The sequence below is a fragment of the Rattus norvegicus genome, chromosome 15 (genome assembly GCF_036323735.1).
Source record: "Rattus norvegicus strain BN/NHsdMcwi chromosome 15, GRCr8, whole genome shotgun sequence".
NCBI lineage: Eukaryota > Metazoa > Chordata > Mammalia > Rodentia > Muridae > Rattus > Rattus norvegicus.
Genome location: NC_086033.1, coordinates 15426741 through 15446860, shown reverse-complemented (window position 1 = coordinate 15446860; position 20120 = coordinate 15426741). Strand labels below are relative to the sequence as shown.

Below are 20120 nucleotides of genomic sequence, written 5' to 3'. Positions count from 1 at the left end.
TCTTGTCTATTGTCAAAACCACTTAATTCTTGGGTACTTGAGTCCCCTTTTGTGAATTGGCTCTTTGACATGGTAAAAAGGAAGCCTCAGGGATGCATCAGCACCATTACGTCGACATCATCACGTCAGCTGTGGTCTCCAGGACCTTACAGGTAGAGACAAGCCCCAGAACTGCTCTGGATGGTCCGGGTGTCTCATTATATAACTCTCTCATAATTTCAGTGCCATATCCAGTTTTCTAACAGTGATCTTCATACAATTTCTCTTTGGAAAGATTAACATCAACATGTTTTATTTGAATATCACCTTTAGATAAAAATGGTACGCCTGGTCAACTGAAACCATTAATATAGTCAAGGAGGCTTAGCACTACATTTGTGTGATGATGCCTTCCTCTGGGCCTCTCTATGTATTTGCATTTGGTGATCTGGATTTTCCAGGTAGGCTCTCCATCCTGTAAGCCGATCTTACTGAACCACCACAACTGCGCTAGTATTTATGCCATTATTGAGGTTTCTGCGATTTCCTCTAGGAAGACAGTCATAAATGATGTTGCCTTGCTTTTGCTTCTGTTGAATATCCCACTCTTCTCTATGGCTAGCAGTTTGCACCACCACACTTGGTAAATCCCACAGCTTTTCACGACATCACTGCTTTCTTCTATAAGTTGACGATTCAGCATATTTTCTAAAGAGACTCTTTGTCCCTATGTAACCAAAGCATTGCAAATATTAAGTTATTAGCACACTGAAAAATGCAATCAATCAGATGATTATCATCTAATGTTTTAATGATCACATTTTTAATCCAATTATGCATGTTTGAATCTTTCAAATTTTCTTTAATTAAAAATTGCCTCTTGGCACTGCTATCAGAAAGAAGAAATTGAACAGAATGAGCCAGATATAATTTAGTGCTGCAAGGATAACTGGGCTTGGTTGAGCTTAACGGCTGACCATGACTTTAAGGCCTTCATACAAAATTTCCTAATTGATAAGGAAAATTTAATCATCTTCAAATATACTTCATTTGCATTCAAATAAGGTACTCCTTTTTCCAAACAAACCTCCCCTAACTGATTATTCATATTGTCGTTCAAAAATGCTTAAAAAATGAAAGACAGAGTTGGGTGAAATGTAGACTACTTAATACAGTGTGTATTTAATATAAAAGTCATGCATTATTCATCTTTGCAATTTGAATAACTTTGAATTTAGCATCCCTGTTCCTCATCTTTTCCTTTGATGAACAATTAATTATTAAAATATAATATTGTCTGCACACAGCACCCGGGATCCTAGAGAGTGGAGTAGGAGGCTCGTGTCCTCTCAGTCCTTTTACCCAGCAGTGCACAGCACTTGCTTGTTTTGGCAATGAATGGTGGGAGAGGTGGATGTTCTTCTTAACTGGTGAGCGGCTGGAATGAAAGGGCTTTGGATTTAAGAAGGCCAGAAGTTCGGGGGAGGATGCACTTTTGAGGTTGGTGTGAAGAAACACAGCCTCTGTAAACTCGTCACAAAACAGACTAGTTTCATTGAACAGTACTTCTAGGCACTCTCAACGACAAGCACTTTCAATGGCAAGTAGCTAGTTAATAAAGAGTGTTAACTAGTTGCTGCTCAGCCTCCAGTGTCAGGCGTTCTGACTGTCCTGGCTCAGAGAGCAGCCCTGTAGCTTGCCAGGGAAAGCTGAGTTGTGATTCTGTCCTACATGGGTTGGTGGCAGCAAGGCTCTCTTCCTCCTAGTATCTCCACATTGTGAGCTCGGTCACCTCTTCTTCCCCATGCCTGTCTCTCGAGTGGGTTCTGTTGGTTGAGCACAGGCTGTGGCTGGAGCAGATGGGTCACTATTGAAGTTCTGCCACATGAGGTGTCTCCATTTCCAACTCAGGACATTGAAACAGAAGACCGTGTTCAAGACTATCCTGTGTTACGTAGCAAAACCCTGTCTCAAGAAACCAAAAAAGTTAACACTAGTATGTGTCGTTAACTAACACACAGCATGTTTTCCCTGATCCTCTTGCAAGTCTGGCTATGACTTAGAATGGAATTTGTGTCACATTGTGTGGTAGCCCCTTCTGGAACTTAGGTTAAGGTGTGCACATTTAGGACAGAAAGCCAGTCCTTTCCAGTTTCTCCACTGCATCCCTAATTATACAAAATGATATTCTCTGAATGTGAATTGCATGTTTCTCAGTGCTGCAGACATACTTGGAAGGGTGTGTGCAGCTATTATTAAATTAAAAGTCCTTAATAAGACTATAGAAGTGGTTCTGTTACGTGATTTTGAACACGATATCTTTGATCTATTGCCCTTCAATACCTAAAATATTTACTCTCTGCTGCTTTATAGACAATGCTTGCTTGCTATCCTTGCTTTTAAAAGCACAGCAAAAGCCAGCCTGGGAACCTTCCGTGCTTGCCCTCAGCCAGGGGCTGCCTTGAAATGTAGGTTTACAGTGGGCCAGGCACGGGGTAAAGCTATGGTATTTGGTGTTAGAGTTGCTGAAAGAAATGGTGTTCCCCCTCCTGAAGCCCCTGCCTAGGGCAGTCTCAAGCCTTGTAGGTTGCTAGCAAGGTGGTGACAGAGAAGTGGAATCCAGCCCCTGGCTACATCTGCCAGCTCTGTCACAGAAGCTCACACGTCCTAGACTTTCGAGGTCAGCCATCACAGCAAGGCTCACACTTGGAGCTCTCGTGAGACCACACAGGAACTCACAGATGCACAGACCGTGCTCCCGCCGAACCAGCGTTCTCTTCTGTTAGGACATCGCCGCACCCCGTTTGTGGGCCACTTTGCTGCTTCATCATTTCATACTCGTTAAAGCTGTCACCTCCTGGAGTCTGGGGCAGTGTCAGCTCGTAGGGATTATCTTGTTTCGCCCTGGTGGTATACACACAGCCTGCTCACCTGAGAAAACCACAAGTGTCCCCAGTCTTTCATTTGGGAGCCCCTGATCCCAGCACAGGCCACAGTGATGCCTGTTCCACCTGCTGCTCAAGGGAGACCGGAAAGTGGCAGTTTTGATGCCCATGATGCCAAGCCCTGTACACACCCTCTGGGTGTTCTGGCTTCGTGTTGGCTGCTGTGTGGCCAGGGTAACACAGAGGCTTCAAGCAAAGGCCAAAATAGTCCTTCTCCCAGCCAAGCCAGTCCCCAGCCAAGCACACTTTGATAGGTGTCCCTGTGATTTGGCTCCCTGGTAACTAGGTAAAATTAAAGTCCAGATTTGCCAGGGGGTGGAGACTCAAGCCTTTTAGTTTCCACTTTGATTCAACTGGGATCACTTTCTGTGTGCTTTTGGTCGCAAAGCCTATGATTTAAAGGCTCTTACGTTTATTTTTTTCCTTTTAAAAATATTAATCTAAAACTTCCAGGAGTATGGGCTTCTGTTGCTGAGCCTCAGTAAGAGACCACTGTACTCTGCCTTCTGATAACCCTAAGAGTCCATGGTTAGCTTCTCTATGCCGTGATTTCTATGTAAGCCAACACGTGAAGGCACACTTCTGGGTTGTGGGGAGAACTCTATTGGGAAGTAAGTGCTTGCTGTGCAAGCATAAGTAACTGAAAATGATCCCCAGCACCCATGCTAAAAGAATCGCCGGGTATGCTAGATTATGCTTGCAGTCCAAGTGCTCAGCTGACAAAGGTGGACCTCCACTCTAGGTTTCACTGGCCAGTCTGCATAACTGGTGAGCTCCAGTCCAGGAAGAGGCCATTTCATAAAACAAGATGAATATGACCTAAGGAGCGACATCAAGGCTGACATCAGACCTCTACATGCAAACATTCACAGGCATCCATAGAAACACATACACATACACACACACAAACATACAAATACACATACTATGCTGAACTGTGGACGGCTAGGAAATTATGATGACTTGTTTCTAACTTCCTGGTTCAGCATTCTAGACTTTGGGGATTGGGTCCATAACGGGACAAACTTGATAGAGTTATTTTAAGGATCAAATAACTTTGCAAGTAAAGTTTGCAAAGCTTTTAAAACAAGAACTTCGACATGCACTGAGTGCCGTGAGAATGTTTTGGCATGTGAATAGGATATTGTGTAACACAGAATATAGCCCAGAATGTCCTTTTAAAAATCTCTTCTAGAAAATACTGCAGTTTGGGTGATTTTAGGACATTTACTTTCTACTGGAATTGTTGCAATTTCTGCCAGGTACCTAGACTTCTGAAATATGGACGTTATACTGTGCCTACACCGGATATTCTGTTTAGTAGGGTAAGATGGTCAAACTGGGGAAAGAATGTGGCTCCAGACAAATAGGTGTGTCTGGATGCTTGCTCAAAGCCTTGAAAGCCAACAGCAGTGTTTTGGCAGCTGTGGTGGGTGGAAGCTACTGAGGAAATGAGGCAAACCATTAGCAAGACTTTGATTGCCTAGAGTGGGAATGGGATGCGAAGGGGGGTTGTGGAGGGGAAACCGGAAAGGGGGATATCATTTGAAATATAAATGAATAAAATGATAAATGAAAAAAAAGGTGTCTGAAAGTGCAGCTAAGAGCGGCTGTCTCCATTTAAGTTCAGGTCTTCTCTGAAGATGCAAAGAGAAACCAGATCCCTCTCAGATTTATAAAGAAAGGCTTATAATCCTTGTAGGGTGAATTCCTTGTAGGAATCCTTGTAGGTAACAGTCTAGAGAATGGCATGCGTTTGCTGTATTTTCAGTTTTGAATGAGTATGTTTATTAAATACACAGTAAGCTAAAGTAACAATAAATAAGTGTTAGAAGGTAGGTGAAAGTTAGATGGTTGATCAATAAATAGATAGATAGATAGATAGATAGATAGATAGATAGATAGATAGATAGATAATTAGGTGATAGATGGATAGATAGTAGATGGAAGGTAGATGATAGATAAATGATAGATTGATAGATGATAGTTGGATAGATAGTAAATAGATAATACTTGGATGATAGGTAGATAGATGGATAGATAGAAGATGGATAATAGATGGATGATAGGTAGATAGTAGGTAAATAGATGATCGATTGAGAGATGATAGGTAATTATATCTAATTACCTAAATGGATGATTGATAAATGATAACCAGCTAGGTGATATATGGATAGATAGAAAGGAAGGAAGAAAGTAAGAAAAAAGAAAGATAGAGAATAGGTAGTTGCATGATAATAGATGGGTAGATAGATAAATAGCTAACAAAATATTGTCAAATAAGGTACATAAGGCACCAGCATAGCTAACTGAGGAAGCCCCCATTGAAGCAGTCAGCTCGAGTTCCTAACAGAGAGTGTGTCTGGCAGAACAGAGTGGTCCTTTGTTTTTTTGTTTTTTGTTTGTTTGTTTTTGTTTGTTTGTTTGTTTTATTTTTTTTAATTCTTGGGGCTGGAGAGAAGGCTCAACGGTTAAGAGCACTGACTGCTCTTCCAGAGGTCCTGAGTTCAATTCCCAGCAACCACATGGTGGCTCACAACCATCTGTAATGGGATCTGACGCCCTCTTCTGGTGTGTCTGAAGACAGCTACAGTTTAAGTTACATAAAACAAATAAATCTGAATTTTAAAAGAAGAGAGAAAGGGGTTACTAAAAGATATCTGATTAACAAAGAAAAAAACAGGAAAGGAGAATAAAAATTTTTTCTTCTAGAAGGTATTACATTCGTACTCATTATACAGTTTAGATGTACCCAAGAAAAGGTAGTGTCCTCAGCTTAGCCACTCGTAGCATCCACTAGAAACCAATGGAGTATCAAGGCAGGGCAAGAGTTCCCAGTCTAGACTTCAGTCCACCTTCTCTACCCACTGTTACCAGAGGATAGGTACCGGTCACCGCTTTGGAAATAGTTGGCCTTCTTGTTCTGGAGGTCACAGTTTTTACTCTGGTGGTTTTTGTCCTCTATGTCACAACCCATCTACAAATGAGAAGACTTGGAGGACATTTGATCAACACATGAGCCCAAAGGGGACAGTGCCCCGTGTTCAGAGCCAGCTTCTCAGTAAGTTGAGGCAACACTCGCCTTCTCTAGTTTGCTCTTCTGTGCTAACCAAAGGAGAGGGAAGCATTCTTTTGACCTACACTGTAGCTCACATTTCATCATTGCTGAAAGTCAGGGCAGAAACCTTGGAGGAACACTGCTACTGGACTGGGTTACTCTCTTCCTCGTGCATGCTGGCTTTCTTGTATCGTTCCAACCTACCTGGCCTACCACAGCTGTCCTCAGTCAAAAACACGAAAACATCCTATCTCACAGACAAGGCTTTGGTCAGTATGATGCTAACGGTCCTCCACTACACTCTAACTGCATTCCTCAGCAGCTTTGCGTGGTCTCAAACGTCCCCCACATCCACTTTTCATCTAATTCGTTTAAGTCCTTTGATCGGAGCTGTGTGGTTCCTAGTGTTCAGGTGCCTGGCTTCACCTCCCAGGACAGCTTCTTTGAAGCTGTGTAACCTCAGATAGGCACCAACTTGCAGCGAGCCCTACCTTCTACACAGAGTTTTTCTCAGGACCATTGTCTGTTTATTGTTACTCTTTATTTGAATATGGATCCTCTCATGTCTTCTTTTTCTCTCTCTACTCTGTCTCCCATCCTCTCTTGCTCTCTGTTTGTGTGTGTCACTCTTGCTTGCCCTCACACTCTCTCCCTTTCTTTCTTCCTTCCAAACCTCTCTCTTTTTTGATTCTTTTTTTTTTTAAGATTTATTTATTTCATGTGTATGAGTACATTGTAGCTGTCTTCAGACACACCAGAAGAGGGCATCAGATCCCATTACAGATGATGGTGAGCCATCATGTGGTTGCTGGGATTTGAACTCAGGACCTCTGAAAGAGCAGTCAGTGCTCTAAACCACTGAGCCATCTCTCCAGACCTCTATTTTGATTCTTTATTCCTTTTTTAGAGTCCAGTCTTCATCCCCCTCCTGGTCCATCCCCCTCACTGCTCTCGATCCCATATCTCTCCCCAAAATCCCACCAGACCTCCCACTCCCTGGGGCCTCAAATCTCTAGAGGGTTGGGTGTATCTTCTCTGAGTCCAGACCCAGCAGTCCTCTGCTGTGTATGTGTCGGAGGCCTCGGATCAGCTACTGTATGCTGCCTGGTTGGTGGCTCATATCTGAGAGATCTTGGGGGTCCAGGACAGTGGAGACTGCTGGTCTTCTCACGAGGCTGTCTTCCTCCTCAGCTTTGTCCAGCTTTTCCCCAATTCAACCTCAGGTCTCCCCAGCTTCCATCATTGCTTGGTGCCTAGTATCTGCATCTGACTCCTGCTGCGTGTTGGGCCTCTTAGAAGCAGCCATGCTAGGCTCCTGTCTGCAAGCACACCACAGCATCAGTAGCAGTGTCAGGGTCCCAGGCTTCCCCTTGAGGTGGATCCCAATTTGGGTATATCACTGGACCTCCTTTTCCTCAGTTTCTTCTCCATTTTTGTCCCTGCGGTTCCTCCAGACAGGAACAATTCTGGGTCAGAGCTTTTGATGGCAACCCCTTCCCTCTACTTGATGTCCTGCCCCCCCCCCCCCGTGGAGGTGGACTCTACCAGTTCCCCCTCCCAAGTGTAGAGCATTTCATCCATGCTCCCTCCCCTTGAGCCCTGAGAGTCTCTCGTCTCCCAGGTCTTTAGTATATTCTAGAGGGTGCCCCCACCTCCTGCCTCCCAAGTTTGCCTGTTTCCATTCTTTCTGCTGGCCCTCAGGGCTTCAGTCCTTCCCTCCCCCCCCCAAAAAAAAGATGTGAGCATATCCTCCCCTTCCCATCACTGTCCCCTCTCTCACTCAGGTCCCTCCCTCCTTCCCTCCCTCTGACCCCTGTGATTGCTTTCTTGTCCCTCCCAAGTGGGATTGAGGTATTCCAAGCTTCTTTCAATGGCCAATGTTTTCAAGGTCAGAGGCATGCCCTGTTTAGGTTTCACTTGGAACTGGATAGGCCTTGAATACTACTTTCCTCATTTTTTTGACCAAATATCTGACTGGCAATGGAGGGTTTACCCTGGCTCCCAGCTTGAGGGTGCAGTCCACTGTTAGGGAAGGCATTGCAATGGGAGCTGCTAGCAGCTGTGGCAGTCATCGAATCGCTTGCTCGTGTCTTAGCTGACTAGGAAACAGGGATGGGAGTTGCCAACAACTCAGCAGACTTTTTTCTTTCAGCTTTCTCCCTTTTCCTTCAGTCTTGACCTCCAGCCACCCATATTTAGGGTAGGTAGGGTCTCCTCTGCCCTTGTCACTCCTCTCTGGAAACACTCTCAACAACACATCCAAGGTGTGCTTCAGTAACTGTCCGAGGTGTCTCTTAATTCAGTCAGGGGGACTATGGAAAACTAAGCATTGTACCTCCCCTGAAATCATCATCAAGAGTGCGGCCCATTTGGGAAATGAGCATCGAATTAGCTCACTGGTGGTTGATGAAGTCTTTTGCTTTGTTTGTTTGTTTGCTGTCGCAACTGTGGTCTCATTTTGTTCCAAGCTTTCTCTACTGGTTATCAGTTCATAGGCACTAGACAGAGACGGCCTGGCTGGTTTTAAATAAAGCAAGATTGGGATGGAGTTTCCTGCAGGGTGAATGAGTCTTCACAGCCAGGGAGTTCTGGCTCCTTGCAAGCGGGGAGGGAATGCCTGGTCAGGGGCTGGGTTTGGATCTGTATGTCTGAGGCATGATATGACATTCTATTTTCATCCTCTCACCTCTCTTCCCACACAGAGAAGGAGACCTTCCTGGATCCTTTCGTCCTCCGAGACCTCCTGCCCGCATCCCTGGGGAGCTATTACCGATACACAGGCTCCTTGACCACTCCCCCATGTAGTGAAATTGTGGAGTGGATTGTCTTCCGGAGGCCCGTTCCCATCTCCTACCACCAGGTAAGCAGTCTGCTCCCATTTGTGGTTTCCATCTTGACTAGCTTTGTGTTGAATATTTACTATTGCTACATATGGCTAGTATGGGGTTTTGTTTAAGTCTCGGCTCTTTATTGATTTCTTTACTGTATCCGACACATAGTTTCAAACCCAAGAAGAGCAGAATATAAAATACGTTTTCTCAGTGCTGTCTGCTGGGCATAACACAGCCAGTTCAATCAGGATCCCATAGCAGCCATGGCTTCAGGCAGTGTACCTGCACAGACTGGGCCTCTCAGCAGTCAGTCATGGATCCAGGAGAGGTTTACAGGGCCCCGCCCATCCCTATCGAACCATTTGCTGCTGATGGATTCTGGAGGTAGGGCGGTCATTGTATTCAGCCCCACAACATGCCTGCCAGGCTCAGTGGACAGCTCCAAATCCATGGTCACGCAGATGGTCCTGGTTAAACTCAGTGGCTTTAAAATAAGTAGGTAAAAAGAAACGAATGTGAGAAAGGAATCTATAGGGAGGAGAGAGAATAATAGGGCTGTAAGCGATATTAGAGAGTGTACAGGGATACAATATTCAGAATCCCTATTACACACGCACGAACCGGTCAAAGAACAAATTCTGTAAACGTAATATAGACAATAAGACTTTAGACTTGGAGAAAATATTTTTCACATGACGATTAACTGAGAATTGCAGACACGAAGTGAGGTATTGCTTGGGATTTGATCTTGGGGAAATAGTAGCTAATCCACAGTGGCAGCTCGTTTCCGAGGGACATCAGTTCTTCCTGTGTGTTTCTCCAGTCATGGTCCTAGATCAGTATTATTTCCCTCCTGGACCTTCTGACTCCATAGCTTCCCACTGTCTGAATATGCAAACAGAGCAGCGTGAAGGAGGAGAGTTTTCCTTCCACTCAGTTTCTGAGGGTTTAGTCCTTGCTTCCCTGGGTTCATTGCTCTGGTCCTGGGAGGCAGGATATGGGGAGCAGAGAGCAGCAGGCGGCAAGAACAAGTGGGGACGGGACATCAAAACGGTATTCCTTGAGACCTCCCTTGGGTGAGCCTTGAAGAAGTTGGCATCCACTTGGTCCTGTCTCCCATTTCTCAGGAGTGGCCACCAGCTAGGACATGGTACATGGGAGCCTTCCAGGGACACTGAGTATCTAAAGCAGCCAAGCTGTTATTGAACGGGATCCTTACACGTGTCAACTGGATCGGTGATGCAAAAGCATTGAGGGATGGGTGTTGCAAAAGCATCAGGGTATGGATGGAGGTACTCGGTGCTGTTCGGGGACCTGGAGATGTCATCATATGATGACAAACCAAGGTTTCTAACCCACTGCTGCCCTGCTTCCTTCTGGTTTGGGTCTGAGATGGTCTCCTTGAAAGGTAGGATTCAGGCCAAGCGGTTAATCGCAGGGAGAAGCTGGTAAAACTGGACTGGGATTGGTACACTGACTGGGGAAAGTTAGCCATGAGTTGCCTGAGGGCCCTGACAGAATAAAGAGGCACTTTTTGGAAAGCACAAGTTCTTCATCCAAAGTCCATCCTAGAGCTCGTAAGGGCTCGGTGGGAAAGCCGCTAAAGCCGCTTGCAGCTATGCCTAATGACGTTGAGTTCCGTCCCCAGGGTCTACATAATGAAGGGAGAGAAGTGACTCCCACACGTTGTCCTCTGCTGTCCATGTGCACAGCCCTCCAGAATAAACAAGTCAATGTAATCTTTTAAAAAGACCCTCGGTTAGTACTGGGAAAGAAATAGTAAGAGGCCTTATGTGCAGGGCCAGGAACAATTATATGATAAAATAAAAGAATGGAGCTGTTAACCAGCACCTCTCTGAAGTGAAGGGCTCCTTAAGGCTCTTCCATTCATATGGCCCCTTCCCTACCCAGCCAACCTTATAGCTGTCAGTTGCAGTGGGCAGAGGGGAGGAAAAGTTTTACAGTGGTATGATAATACCAGCACTTAACTCAGAACACCCGTAATAAGGCTTCAATCTTGGGGGTTGGTCCAAAGATTTTCCTGAAGCAAGGCAGAGGGTAGAGAATAGGGAGAAGAAAGAGTCGGAGGACGTTCTACTTGGGCGTTGTCCTGGCTACAGCAGGCAGAGATGATGCTTCAGTACATCCGAGCAGACAGAGTACCTGGAGAAGCAATAGTCGGCCCATCTTGAGGTGAGGCTGGGTGAGCCTTCCTGAACCCAGCTGACTTCTAACTGGACAGTGAGGTTTCGTGTTTCATCTGTCTTGCATCCAGAGGTCTCACCAATCCGGAAGCTTCTTAACATGGCTTTGGAACTGACCCTGTACTTTGCCAGAGCTCGGCTCCCTGCTTGTTTGGTCCACTTATAGTTCCACTAGTCCTAGTTGACCCTTGAGGGAAAGAGCTGGCGAGAGCTGGCGAGAGCTGGCTAAAGTCAGCTCTCCTATCAAGAAAGGATTCCTGAAGATGCTTCTGAGAACTCAGCCAACCAAAGCGTGGCCTTGAGTCACGTGCCCACCCTTAAATAAGTCAAAGGATGTATCGAGCAGTGTCCCAACATACCCAGTGTTGACCTTTCTCAGGTTACATGGGGCAGGAGCTCTGGAAGAAGGCAGACCAGGCCAGCCCTTTATCCTCTGGGCAAAGCAGGTGTCATGGCACCACGCTAACCTGGGTTTTTCTGCAGTGAGCAGCCATTTTTCTTTGGGGATGTTTTTCTTTTTAATTCACACTATGACAGAAAAGGAAGGGCTAGCAATTTGGTTCCTGAACAGGATCTGCCAGCTGTGAGGAGAAAATGGAATAGAGACGGGTTTTCTTCCTTAATGGTGAAGCCAACATTGTTTTGTTTTTAAAGAAATTAGTCCAAATATTTATTTCTGTAGGGTTGAGGGAAAAGTGTAGTTGATTTTCAAAAGGGTTCTTTTTGTTACTTAAGATAAATGCTTCTGCCTTCAAATATTTCAATGCTTGAGCTATTGAAGTTAAGATTTGCCCCCCTTTTTTTTTATTTCGGTAGTGGGGGGGGGGGTTGGCTAGCTCAGGGATCTGAAGGCCGTCAGCACACTGGGTTGTTGTGGCAGTTACAGCTGTCTAATAGGCTCAAATGAAACCCACACTTCTGGGGAGTGGGTGCCTGCAGAAGTGTTTGTGGACTCGGAAGCATTTTGACATTTGGAAACTGGAGCTTTTAGAAAGTGCTTTGTCGACGCCTTTGTGCTTGTCAGAGAGCTAGAGCAAGCACAGGAGGAGAAGAACGCAGGTGTTTGCTTTGCCTTCCCTGGAAGGGACTGTGTTACAAAGAAACAAAGAAAAAGAAGTCGTACTTGCTTTCTAATTTATTACAGATTGCCTGTGGAATGCTGCACTTTTATCAGGCCCTGCACCCTATATTGCTGTCTCATTCCCAAAACAGGCACAACCCCTGTCCCTGTGGCTGCACTGGCTCCTTGCTGGCCAGCTTGCAGAGGCCACAGCTGTATCACACACATACCCCACACGCCCTCCACAGACACCACACCCCGAGGAGGAAAGTGTCCATCCATGTATCAGTGCTCCAAAACTCTCCTGGAGATAGAGATGTTCAAATTCTTTCTTAAATCCGCCAAAGGGGAACTGTTAGGAGCAGATATGTCTCAACAAAAGATAAATAACTTTAAATCTCAAATTTTTTGGACTTCTGACATTTTTTAAAACCATCTACCTATATAAGACAATCTGTACTCTTGTCTTTATATCTTAATAATATCTTGAAAGCACTCTCACAACGTCAGTAATATGTTTGCTATTTGGCCCTTAACTCACATGTGTAATCAACTCAGAAGTTTGTAATGACATCAATAGAAGGACTGGCTCTAAACCTTGTACTTTTAAACTCTTTTAACAAATAAATTCTATACCCAAACAAAGATATGATTTAGATCTCTTTAAAGCCTTGCAGAGCACACAGACAGGTTCTTAAACTGCCTCTTTTTACTCTTCCCTATGGCTCTACTCTAGCATTCTAATCAGCTCTTAGCCAATGACCTTGACATAATGTAGGTTCAAGTGTGCTCTTTTCTGGTTGGCTGACCAGTAGTCAGTCTGGGTTATAAGACTCCAGGATCCATCCATTGTAAATACTAGGCAAAGTCATGGGCCTGGGAAGAAATGTGATTCAACTATAAAAACACTCTCTGCACAACTGAGGACCAAAGTTCGAATCCCCAGAAACCCATAAAATTACTGAGTGAGTGCAGCGGCCTACTCGTAATGACCAACTGCGGAAGGCTGGAGCAGTTCGTCCCCAGAGCAAGCTACTTCTCAAAACTAGCTATACTGGGGAGCTTGGCGTTTGATTGAGGGAGACTGTCCCAGTGAAAGTGATGGCAAAGAGATGGAGAAAGGTGGATGCCTGACATCAGCCCCAGACTTCTGAGTGAGCGTGTATGCAGGTGCACACACACACACTCACACATACACACACAGGGTCAGGGGATAAGAGGGGAGAAAATGGGAAATAAAGTGCTGCTATCTCCTTGTCATCCACACAGAATTGCAGCCTGATCTGGGAGTATTAAGGAATGGGACTAGGGCTTGGGGTCAGCTGTCTGCAGTCTTTTCTTTAAGCTTCCACACATGTGCACGTCATCTATTGAACACGTTCTCTCCTGTGCTGAGTCCAGGAGACATTATTCTGATGTAGATTCTGTTTCAACCTGCAGCAGAGTTTTACAAACGATGCCTCCGTGCCCATCGTCGGAGTTGGAGTGGCTCCTGCTATACGTTAAGATACGGCATTGCCCGTGGTTTTTCTCCAGCATGGTTTTGTTTTCATACTTAAACTTTATGTGCGTGGGTATTTTGCCTACACATATGTCCCTGGACTAGACAAACAGGATTGCTAGTACCCGAGAAAGCAATGAATCTCCTAGAACTGGGGGTTACAGACTAGAATGAGAAGCAGTGGGTGTGCTTGGAATTGAGCTCAGCACCTCTGTAAGGGTATAAGGCTCTGAACTACTGAGCCATCCCTCCAGCCCTTTACCATGATTATAATTTTGGGGGTTATGCTCTCCACTATGCGGCAATATGCAGATTTATGCAATAAATGTAAATGTCTTAATTAGTCTGCTTAAAGTATTTGGCTTTTTTTTTTTTGTCTCTGAGGTAAGTTGGAAAGGAAAGGTTTATCTGCATTGCCCTTTGACTACTGGTCTGTCTGTCTGTCAGAGTATACTTTTGGAGTTAAAAAGTTATACTCCGGGGGCTGACGGCCTTCAAACCGAGAGTTCCATTCCTGGCTCTGTTTCTCAGATAAGTTTCTCTACTTTGTTTTTCTGTTTCCACATTGTAAGACGACGAAGATGGAAAGGTAATAGAGGAGAAGTGTGCAGACCTGTGCTTGACAGGAGAGGAAGCAGCTTAAGGAGCATTCGTAGTCTTCCCAATCTCCTTATCAGCCGATCACCGTATCCAAGTGACAGCCCCGTCCCATGGAAATAGAGCAAGCCCTTGTTTAAGTCCCATGGTGGACACATTGAGAAATATGAAACAAGAACAGGAAATCAATTTTAACATAGAATTTAGCCCAGTGATCTGAAATATCGTTCCAGGGTGTGTGAGCTAAGGGAAGAGCAGGCGTAGCTCCTGGCTGCTGTGGTGCTAAGGCACCATGAGAGCGAGTACCTCAGTTATCTGGGGAGCGTCCTTTCTGACACCACATGGTGCCCGTGTGCAGAAGGAGAAGTCCGAAATTGTGGGGTGAAGACGCCAAAGAGAGCGCTTTCCTCGTTAATTATCTGAAGGCGTTCCTTTTATGTAGAATTGCCTTGCTGTAGAAGAATATGAGCCGCAGGAAGGACGTGGCCTTGCATTCAGCCTCTGTGTCTCAGTTTCAATTTTTGCAGCTGTGGCTCAAAAATAAAACCTGAGCTGCTCACGGCTGTCGGGCATTTAAGATCCCATTGCCACTGTCTGCTCAGTAATGAGGCAACAAAACGGGGCCCACCCCGTTCTCTGGGTTTTAGGTGTATTAACCATGGACTGTGGCTGTTTTGAATTTCTGCTGTATACCCACCCTTTCTAATACTGCTCAGACCAGTGTCTAATGGCTCTGATTTCTATTGCTTCCTATTTTCGCTAATCTCTCCCCTTCAGCCGCAGTGCTCCCCTCCCCACAGCTTGTGGACCGAGAGAGCCCTGGGCTGCACACACACACACACACACACACACACACACACACACACACACACACACGGAATGAATAGATTTCAACTCTCCTTTGATTCGAACTGACAGATTAAAAACTAATTATTCTCTGAAATACTTTTATAATAAAAACGAAGCTGAAATGATTTATATACACTTCCAGCCAACACATTTGCGATTCAAGGTTAAAATTGTTCTTGTAACAGTACCAGTTAAAATGCAATTACAGCTCCCCAAGCAGGGATAAAAGAGAGAAGTATTTTACACACTCACCTCAAAAGTTAAAAAGTCAATTTGATATTATAGAAATAAAAACTTTCATTTATTTTTACTAAATGATAAAGACTTCATTAGTTACATTAAAGTTAAGATAAATCCAAATGTGTTCATTACCTCCTCCTGGAAATGGCTCAGGTGAATAGAAGTGAGGGCTTGGGATATGGAGAGTATTTTCTCTCTTGGCTGCCATCTTGATCGTGCCACCCAGTTGGCCCTATGTGGTTTCCTTTCAGAACACAAAAGTGGACAGATAAATGACATTGGGTTCCCGCCTAAATTGGTCCTGGATTTAATAAACAAGAATTGCTGGGAACTTACATGTTCCTCCACCATTGGCTTGTCATTCGCTGAGTCATGCTATGTTGATTGTGACATGGTTGAGAGAAGCTGAGTCACTCAGTCATGCCTTTCTAATCTTTACTTCACCTTTTGTGACCTTGGGTCAGTTGTAATGTCTCAAGGACCCGTTTCCTTACTGGTTTCAGTAACACACAGACTGGGAACCATGGCAGTATTCCCAACCTTACAGGACCTCTTTGATGACCAAGTAACCACACACATGCTTTTTGTGTAGTCCTTTGTAGATCATAAGAGCTTAGAAAATCAGTGCTTGTATTAGTTACTGTTCTATTGCAGTGGAGAGACACCATGACCAAAGCAACTTACAAAAAGAAAGCATTTAACTTCGGGCCTGAAGTTTTAGAGGCTTAGTCCATGATCATCACGGGGTTGGGGGAGCAGGGCAGCAGGTTGCCAGGCATGGTGGTAAAACACTGGCACAGGCCTTACATCTTAAACATAAGCCTGAGGCAGAGAGAGAGGGATACTGGACCTGGCGCTGACTTTTAAAGCCTCAAAGCCCACCTCAAATTATGCAACTCCTCTAACAAGGCCACACTTCCTAATCCTTCTCAGTCTACCAACTGAGAACCAAACATTCAAATACAAGCTTACGAGGGCCATTCTTATTCAAACCACCACAATATTATAACAATATTGTTAATTATTAATATTGTTGTTATAGGCTAAAATGGAGTTTAAAATCAGTCGTTTTAGGTGTTTAATGAGCTACCTTGTATAAAGTTAAGCTCTATAAAATAAAGAATAGATAAGCCATGTTCCATTGCTGTAATCACAGGCTACAGTCATCATTAGCCACGGTGCTTAGAAAATACAAATAATTGTAGTGATAACAATATTTATTGAATATTTTCTTTTGTCAGAAGCTATTTCAAGCGCTTTCTATAAAGAAGCCCATTAAAGAGGAAAACCACACGGTATGAATAGCATTGTTATCTCTGTTGTAAGGACTCAGAAGAACAGAATGCTTGGGGAAAGGGGAAAACAGGTCATTCTGTGAAATGCTTGAAAGCATGAAGACCTGAATTTGGACCTCCCAGTAACCTTTCAAGAAGCCAGATACAGCAGTACACGCTTGTAATCCCAGCCCTGGGGAGGCAGAGACAGGATAGCTAAGCGTCATTTTCCAACCAGTCCAGCAGAATTGGTGATCTCCAGGTGGTCAAAGAAGGCTCCTGACGTCAGCCACCGGCCTCTACTTTACCCGCGCCCAGACATAGGTGCACATAACATTTATACTTAGACATGATATACATACACAAAGGAAGAGTATTTAAGATGTCCGTGACCACACCTTGGTCGAGCAAGCTCTGAAAACAGAACTTTGTACTCAAGTATTAAGAGTGGAAGCTTTAAACGTGGAAAGTGGGGCACAGGCCAGATCCCTGGCACACCCTCACCCCACCAAGAGTGGGAGCATGAGGCGTAGCATGATCAAGTGTACAACTGTTTTAGCTAAGATTTATTTTTAGTTTATATTTATGAATTGTCCACACATATGTATTTGCACCACATGCATGCCCGGTGCTCATGGAGGCCAGAAGGAGGTGTTGTTGGGTCCCATGAAACTTGATTGCAGATGGTCGTGAGCTCGCATGTGTGTGCTGGGATCCGAACCTGGGTCTTCTGCAAGGGTAGCCAGTGTCATGACTCCTGAGTCACCTCTCCAGAGCCCCAGCGTACATTTTAAAAGCTTCTAACCAGACCTGGAAGGTTCCAACCAATCAAGCATCAAACATGTACACTGGTCAAAGGTCGAGAGAAACACATCCTCCAGCTCTGGTGTTACTAGAGACTGTCATGTTATCCAGCTCCATAGCCTCTGGCCTTTTGGCTTTCCCTGGACAGCCTAAACTATATGTGAAGGATGGGTCAGTGGAGTTCTAGCCCAGGTGATTTCTTTCTCCCCTGGCAAAGTGGAAATCAGGGAGGTTTTTACTCGGTCACCAACGGTGACCATGACCAAAAGGATGGGCCACCAACAATTTCCATTCCTTTCAGAGGAAAGACAGCATTTAGCAAATGCTGCCAACCTACTGAAGGCATTTGATAAGCCTGCTACGCCTGTCCTCTTGTGTGAACCCTTTTGTGTGACTGTCAAGGGAAGCTATGATCCAGTTGACAATATAATATCACCCAGGTCATCAGTTCACTCAAAGCCATCACAGCCTTCCTTCAATGTCTGCCAGGAGAGCCGAGTTAATGACAGAGAAGCATCTTGAGCTTTTAAGCCATAGCGTGTCATTAAGCTGTAGGAGCAATTTAAACGGAGCCACTTTTGTGTTTAATTCACAACCTGCCTCTTTTTACAGTTGTGTGACTAATTCTTTCCCGAAGCTTCAGAAGTAAACTTTTTAGAACTAAGCGCTGGCCAAGAAGGAAATACATACTCTAGAGAATAAACAAGGCGTGGTGGTGCGTGGCTAAAAGCCTCCTAGGTTCTTTCCTTTTGGCCCCTCAAAGCTTAATGCTCTTCCGGACAGACTTCCACCATGCCTGTCGGACTTGGTGTGAGGGCCCAGCTCATGTTTACAAGAAGAATCAACAATCCAAAACCACCCTGAATGCGAAGGGACTCTCCTTTTATTCAACTCCTATGTCTACGAATTTAATTTAAGCCACATTCCTGTTATTTGGCCTTCTCTAAACATGGAGAAGAGCTGGTTAGCCTTTAAACAAATTGTGAGGCACTCGCCCTTTCTTCAAGCCAAACAGTTCTACTTCTTGTGGCCTTTCCCCACAGGATTGATTCTCCAGTCTTCTCGTTGTTATGATTAGTTTTTATCTGGAACCTTTCTAGGGGGTTTTGCTAATTCCATTTATAAAATTTAGGAAGTCATTTCCTCTGAGAAAAACAGAAACCTGTGTGTTCCTCCCTCTCCTCTGTGTGTGTGTGTGTGTGTGTGTGTGTGTGTGTGTGTCTGTCTGTCTGTCTGTCTCTCTGTCTGTCTGTCTGTCTGTCTGTGTGTCTGTGTGTGTCTGTGTGAGTGTCTGTGTGTGTGCATGTCTGATTTTGGTCATCCTGTCAAACCTGTGGCATCATTGGGCTGGGGGCAGGGGCGTTTCAGCCCCTTTAATTGTTTTCACTGTAGGGACTCATACCTCCACAGAAGAGAGTCTAATGAGTGACTAGCTGGCTGAAATCTCTCTAGGAGTGCCTCACTTTCTCAGTGAAGAAAGGAAGCTTCTGGTTGTCCACATCTGGTCTTTGTCTGAGTTGTTCTCTGAGCTGAGAATGTTCAGTCCAGGCTTGTAGGTGACCCCCTACTCAGAATCTACTAAAATCCAGAGATCATAAATAATTTTATTTATGTATGTACTTATTATTTATATAAAGTATATGGATGCTTTGCCTCCATGTGTCAGTGTACCCTGTGCACATAATGCCTGCAGAGTACAGATTCTCTGGAACTGGAGTTCTAGGCAGTTATCTGACCTGTGAGTGCTGGGAATTGAACCAGGGTCCTGTGGAAGAGCAGCCAGTGCTCTGAGTGACAGAGCATCTCTCCAGACCATGATAGTTAAAAAGAAATTACATTCCAGATTGATGGCCAGCCACCTGGCTTCCCGAAACATGCAGCAGCTTCTAGCCCGCTGCTTATCGCCATTTCTTTGGTGACACGATTATCTTTGTGGTCTGATGAGAGCAATTGTGACAGCCCATCAGCACTCTATCCTTGCGAACGGAACAATGACCTTTCTTAATGATGCAGCACTCAGGGCTACAAAGACGGCCAGGATAAGGATGTGGGAAGCTGAAGTTTTTCATCAGGTGTTTTTGTGCAAGGTGTTTTGTTTTGTTTTTTTTTTTCACACTGATCATGACAATGGCTGATCTTTGTTAAACGTCTCTTGTGTTCCGGGTGACCCACATAGATTTTATCTCTTCAGGGACCCTAGGAAATAGAGCTCATATTTATAGGCGTCTCACTGATAAGGAAGCCTGAGATTTTAGAGAGCTAGAGTCATTTGTCTGTGACTAGCCATCTGGTGAATTTAGAACTGGGCAATTGAACTTACCCACGCGTTTAGCATTGAGCATCTTTATGACTTGGCTGAGTTTGATTAGTAGTATGTCCACAGAGGCTGTGAATAAGAATTAAATTACTACTATTCTTGTTAGTGTGTACTTTGAATGCTATACAAGGATGAAGTGCTCTGTCATGAATCCTGTTGTTCAAAACCTTACCAAGTGAGTACTGTTACCATTACCACCGTCTTATATAAGGAGCATGGAGGCTCAAGAGAGTGCGGCAACTTGCGAGAGGTCAGGGGCAGTGTGCACAGGATTCTGGTTCATCCCTAGGTGCTTTACGTCCAGGACTCACTGTGAGTCTGTGCTCTTTCCCACAGTACTAAAGGTATTCCTGGAGAAACCTGTAGACAGCACACAGGTTTGAGAGTCCTGCCTATACTCAGATGAAAACAGCCCAGGACAGAGTTAGCAGCCAGGACAGAGTTCAGCCCCTGGTGCTGGT

The 20120-nt window shown here is 44.8% G+C and overlaps 1 protein-coding gene across 6 annotated transcripts in view; it reads left to right on the top strand.

The window, feature by feature from the left end:
• The window catches only part of Ptprg (protein tyrosine phosphatase, receptor type, G), a 683913-nt gene that overhangs the window by 535721 nt on the left and 128072 nt on the right, over positions 1-20120 (top strand). For all 6 annotated transcript variants that reach the window (XM_063273947.1, XM_063273946.1, XM_063273945.1 and 3 more), the window contains one exon: positions 8685-8842. In XM_063273947.1, the coding sequence (XP_063130017.1) occupies positions 8685-8842 (158 nt within the window). The remainder of the gene's footprint in view (positions 1-8684; positions 8843-20120) is intronic.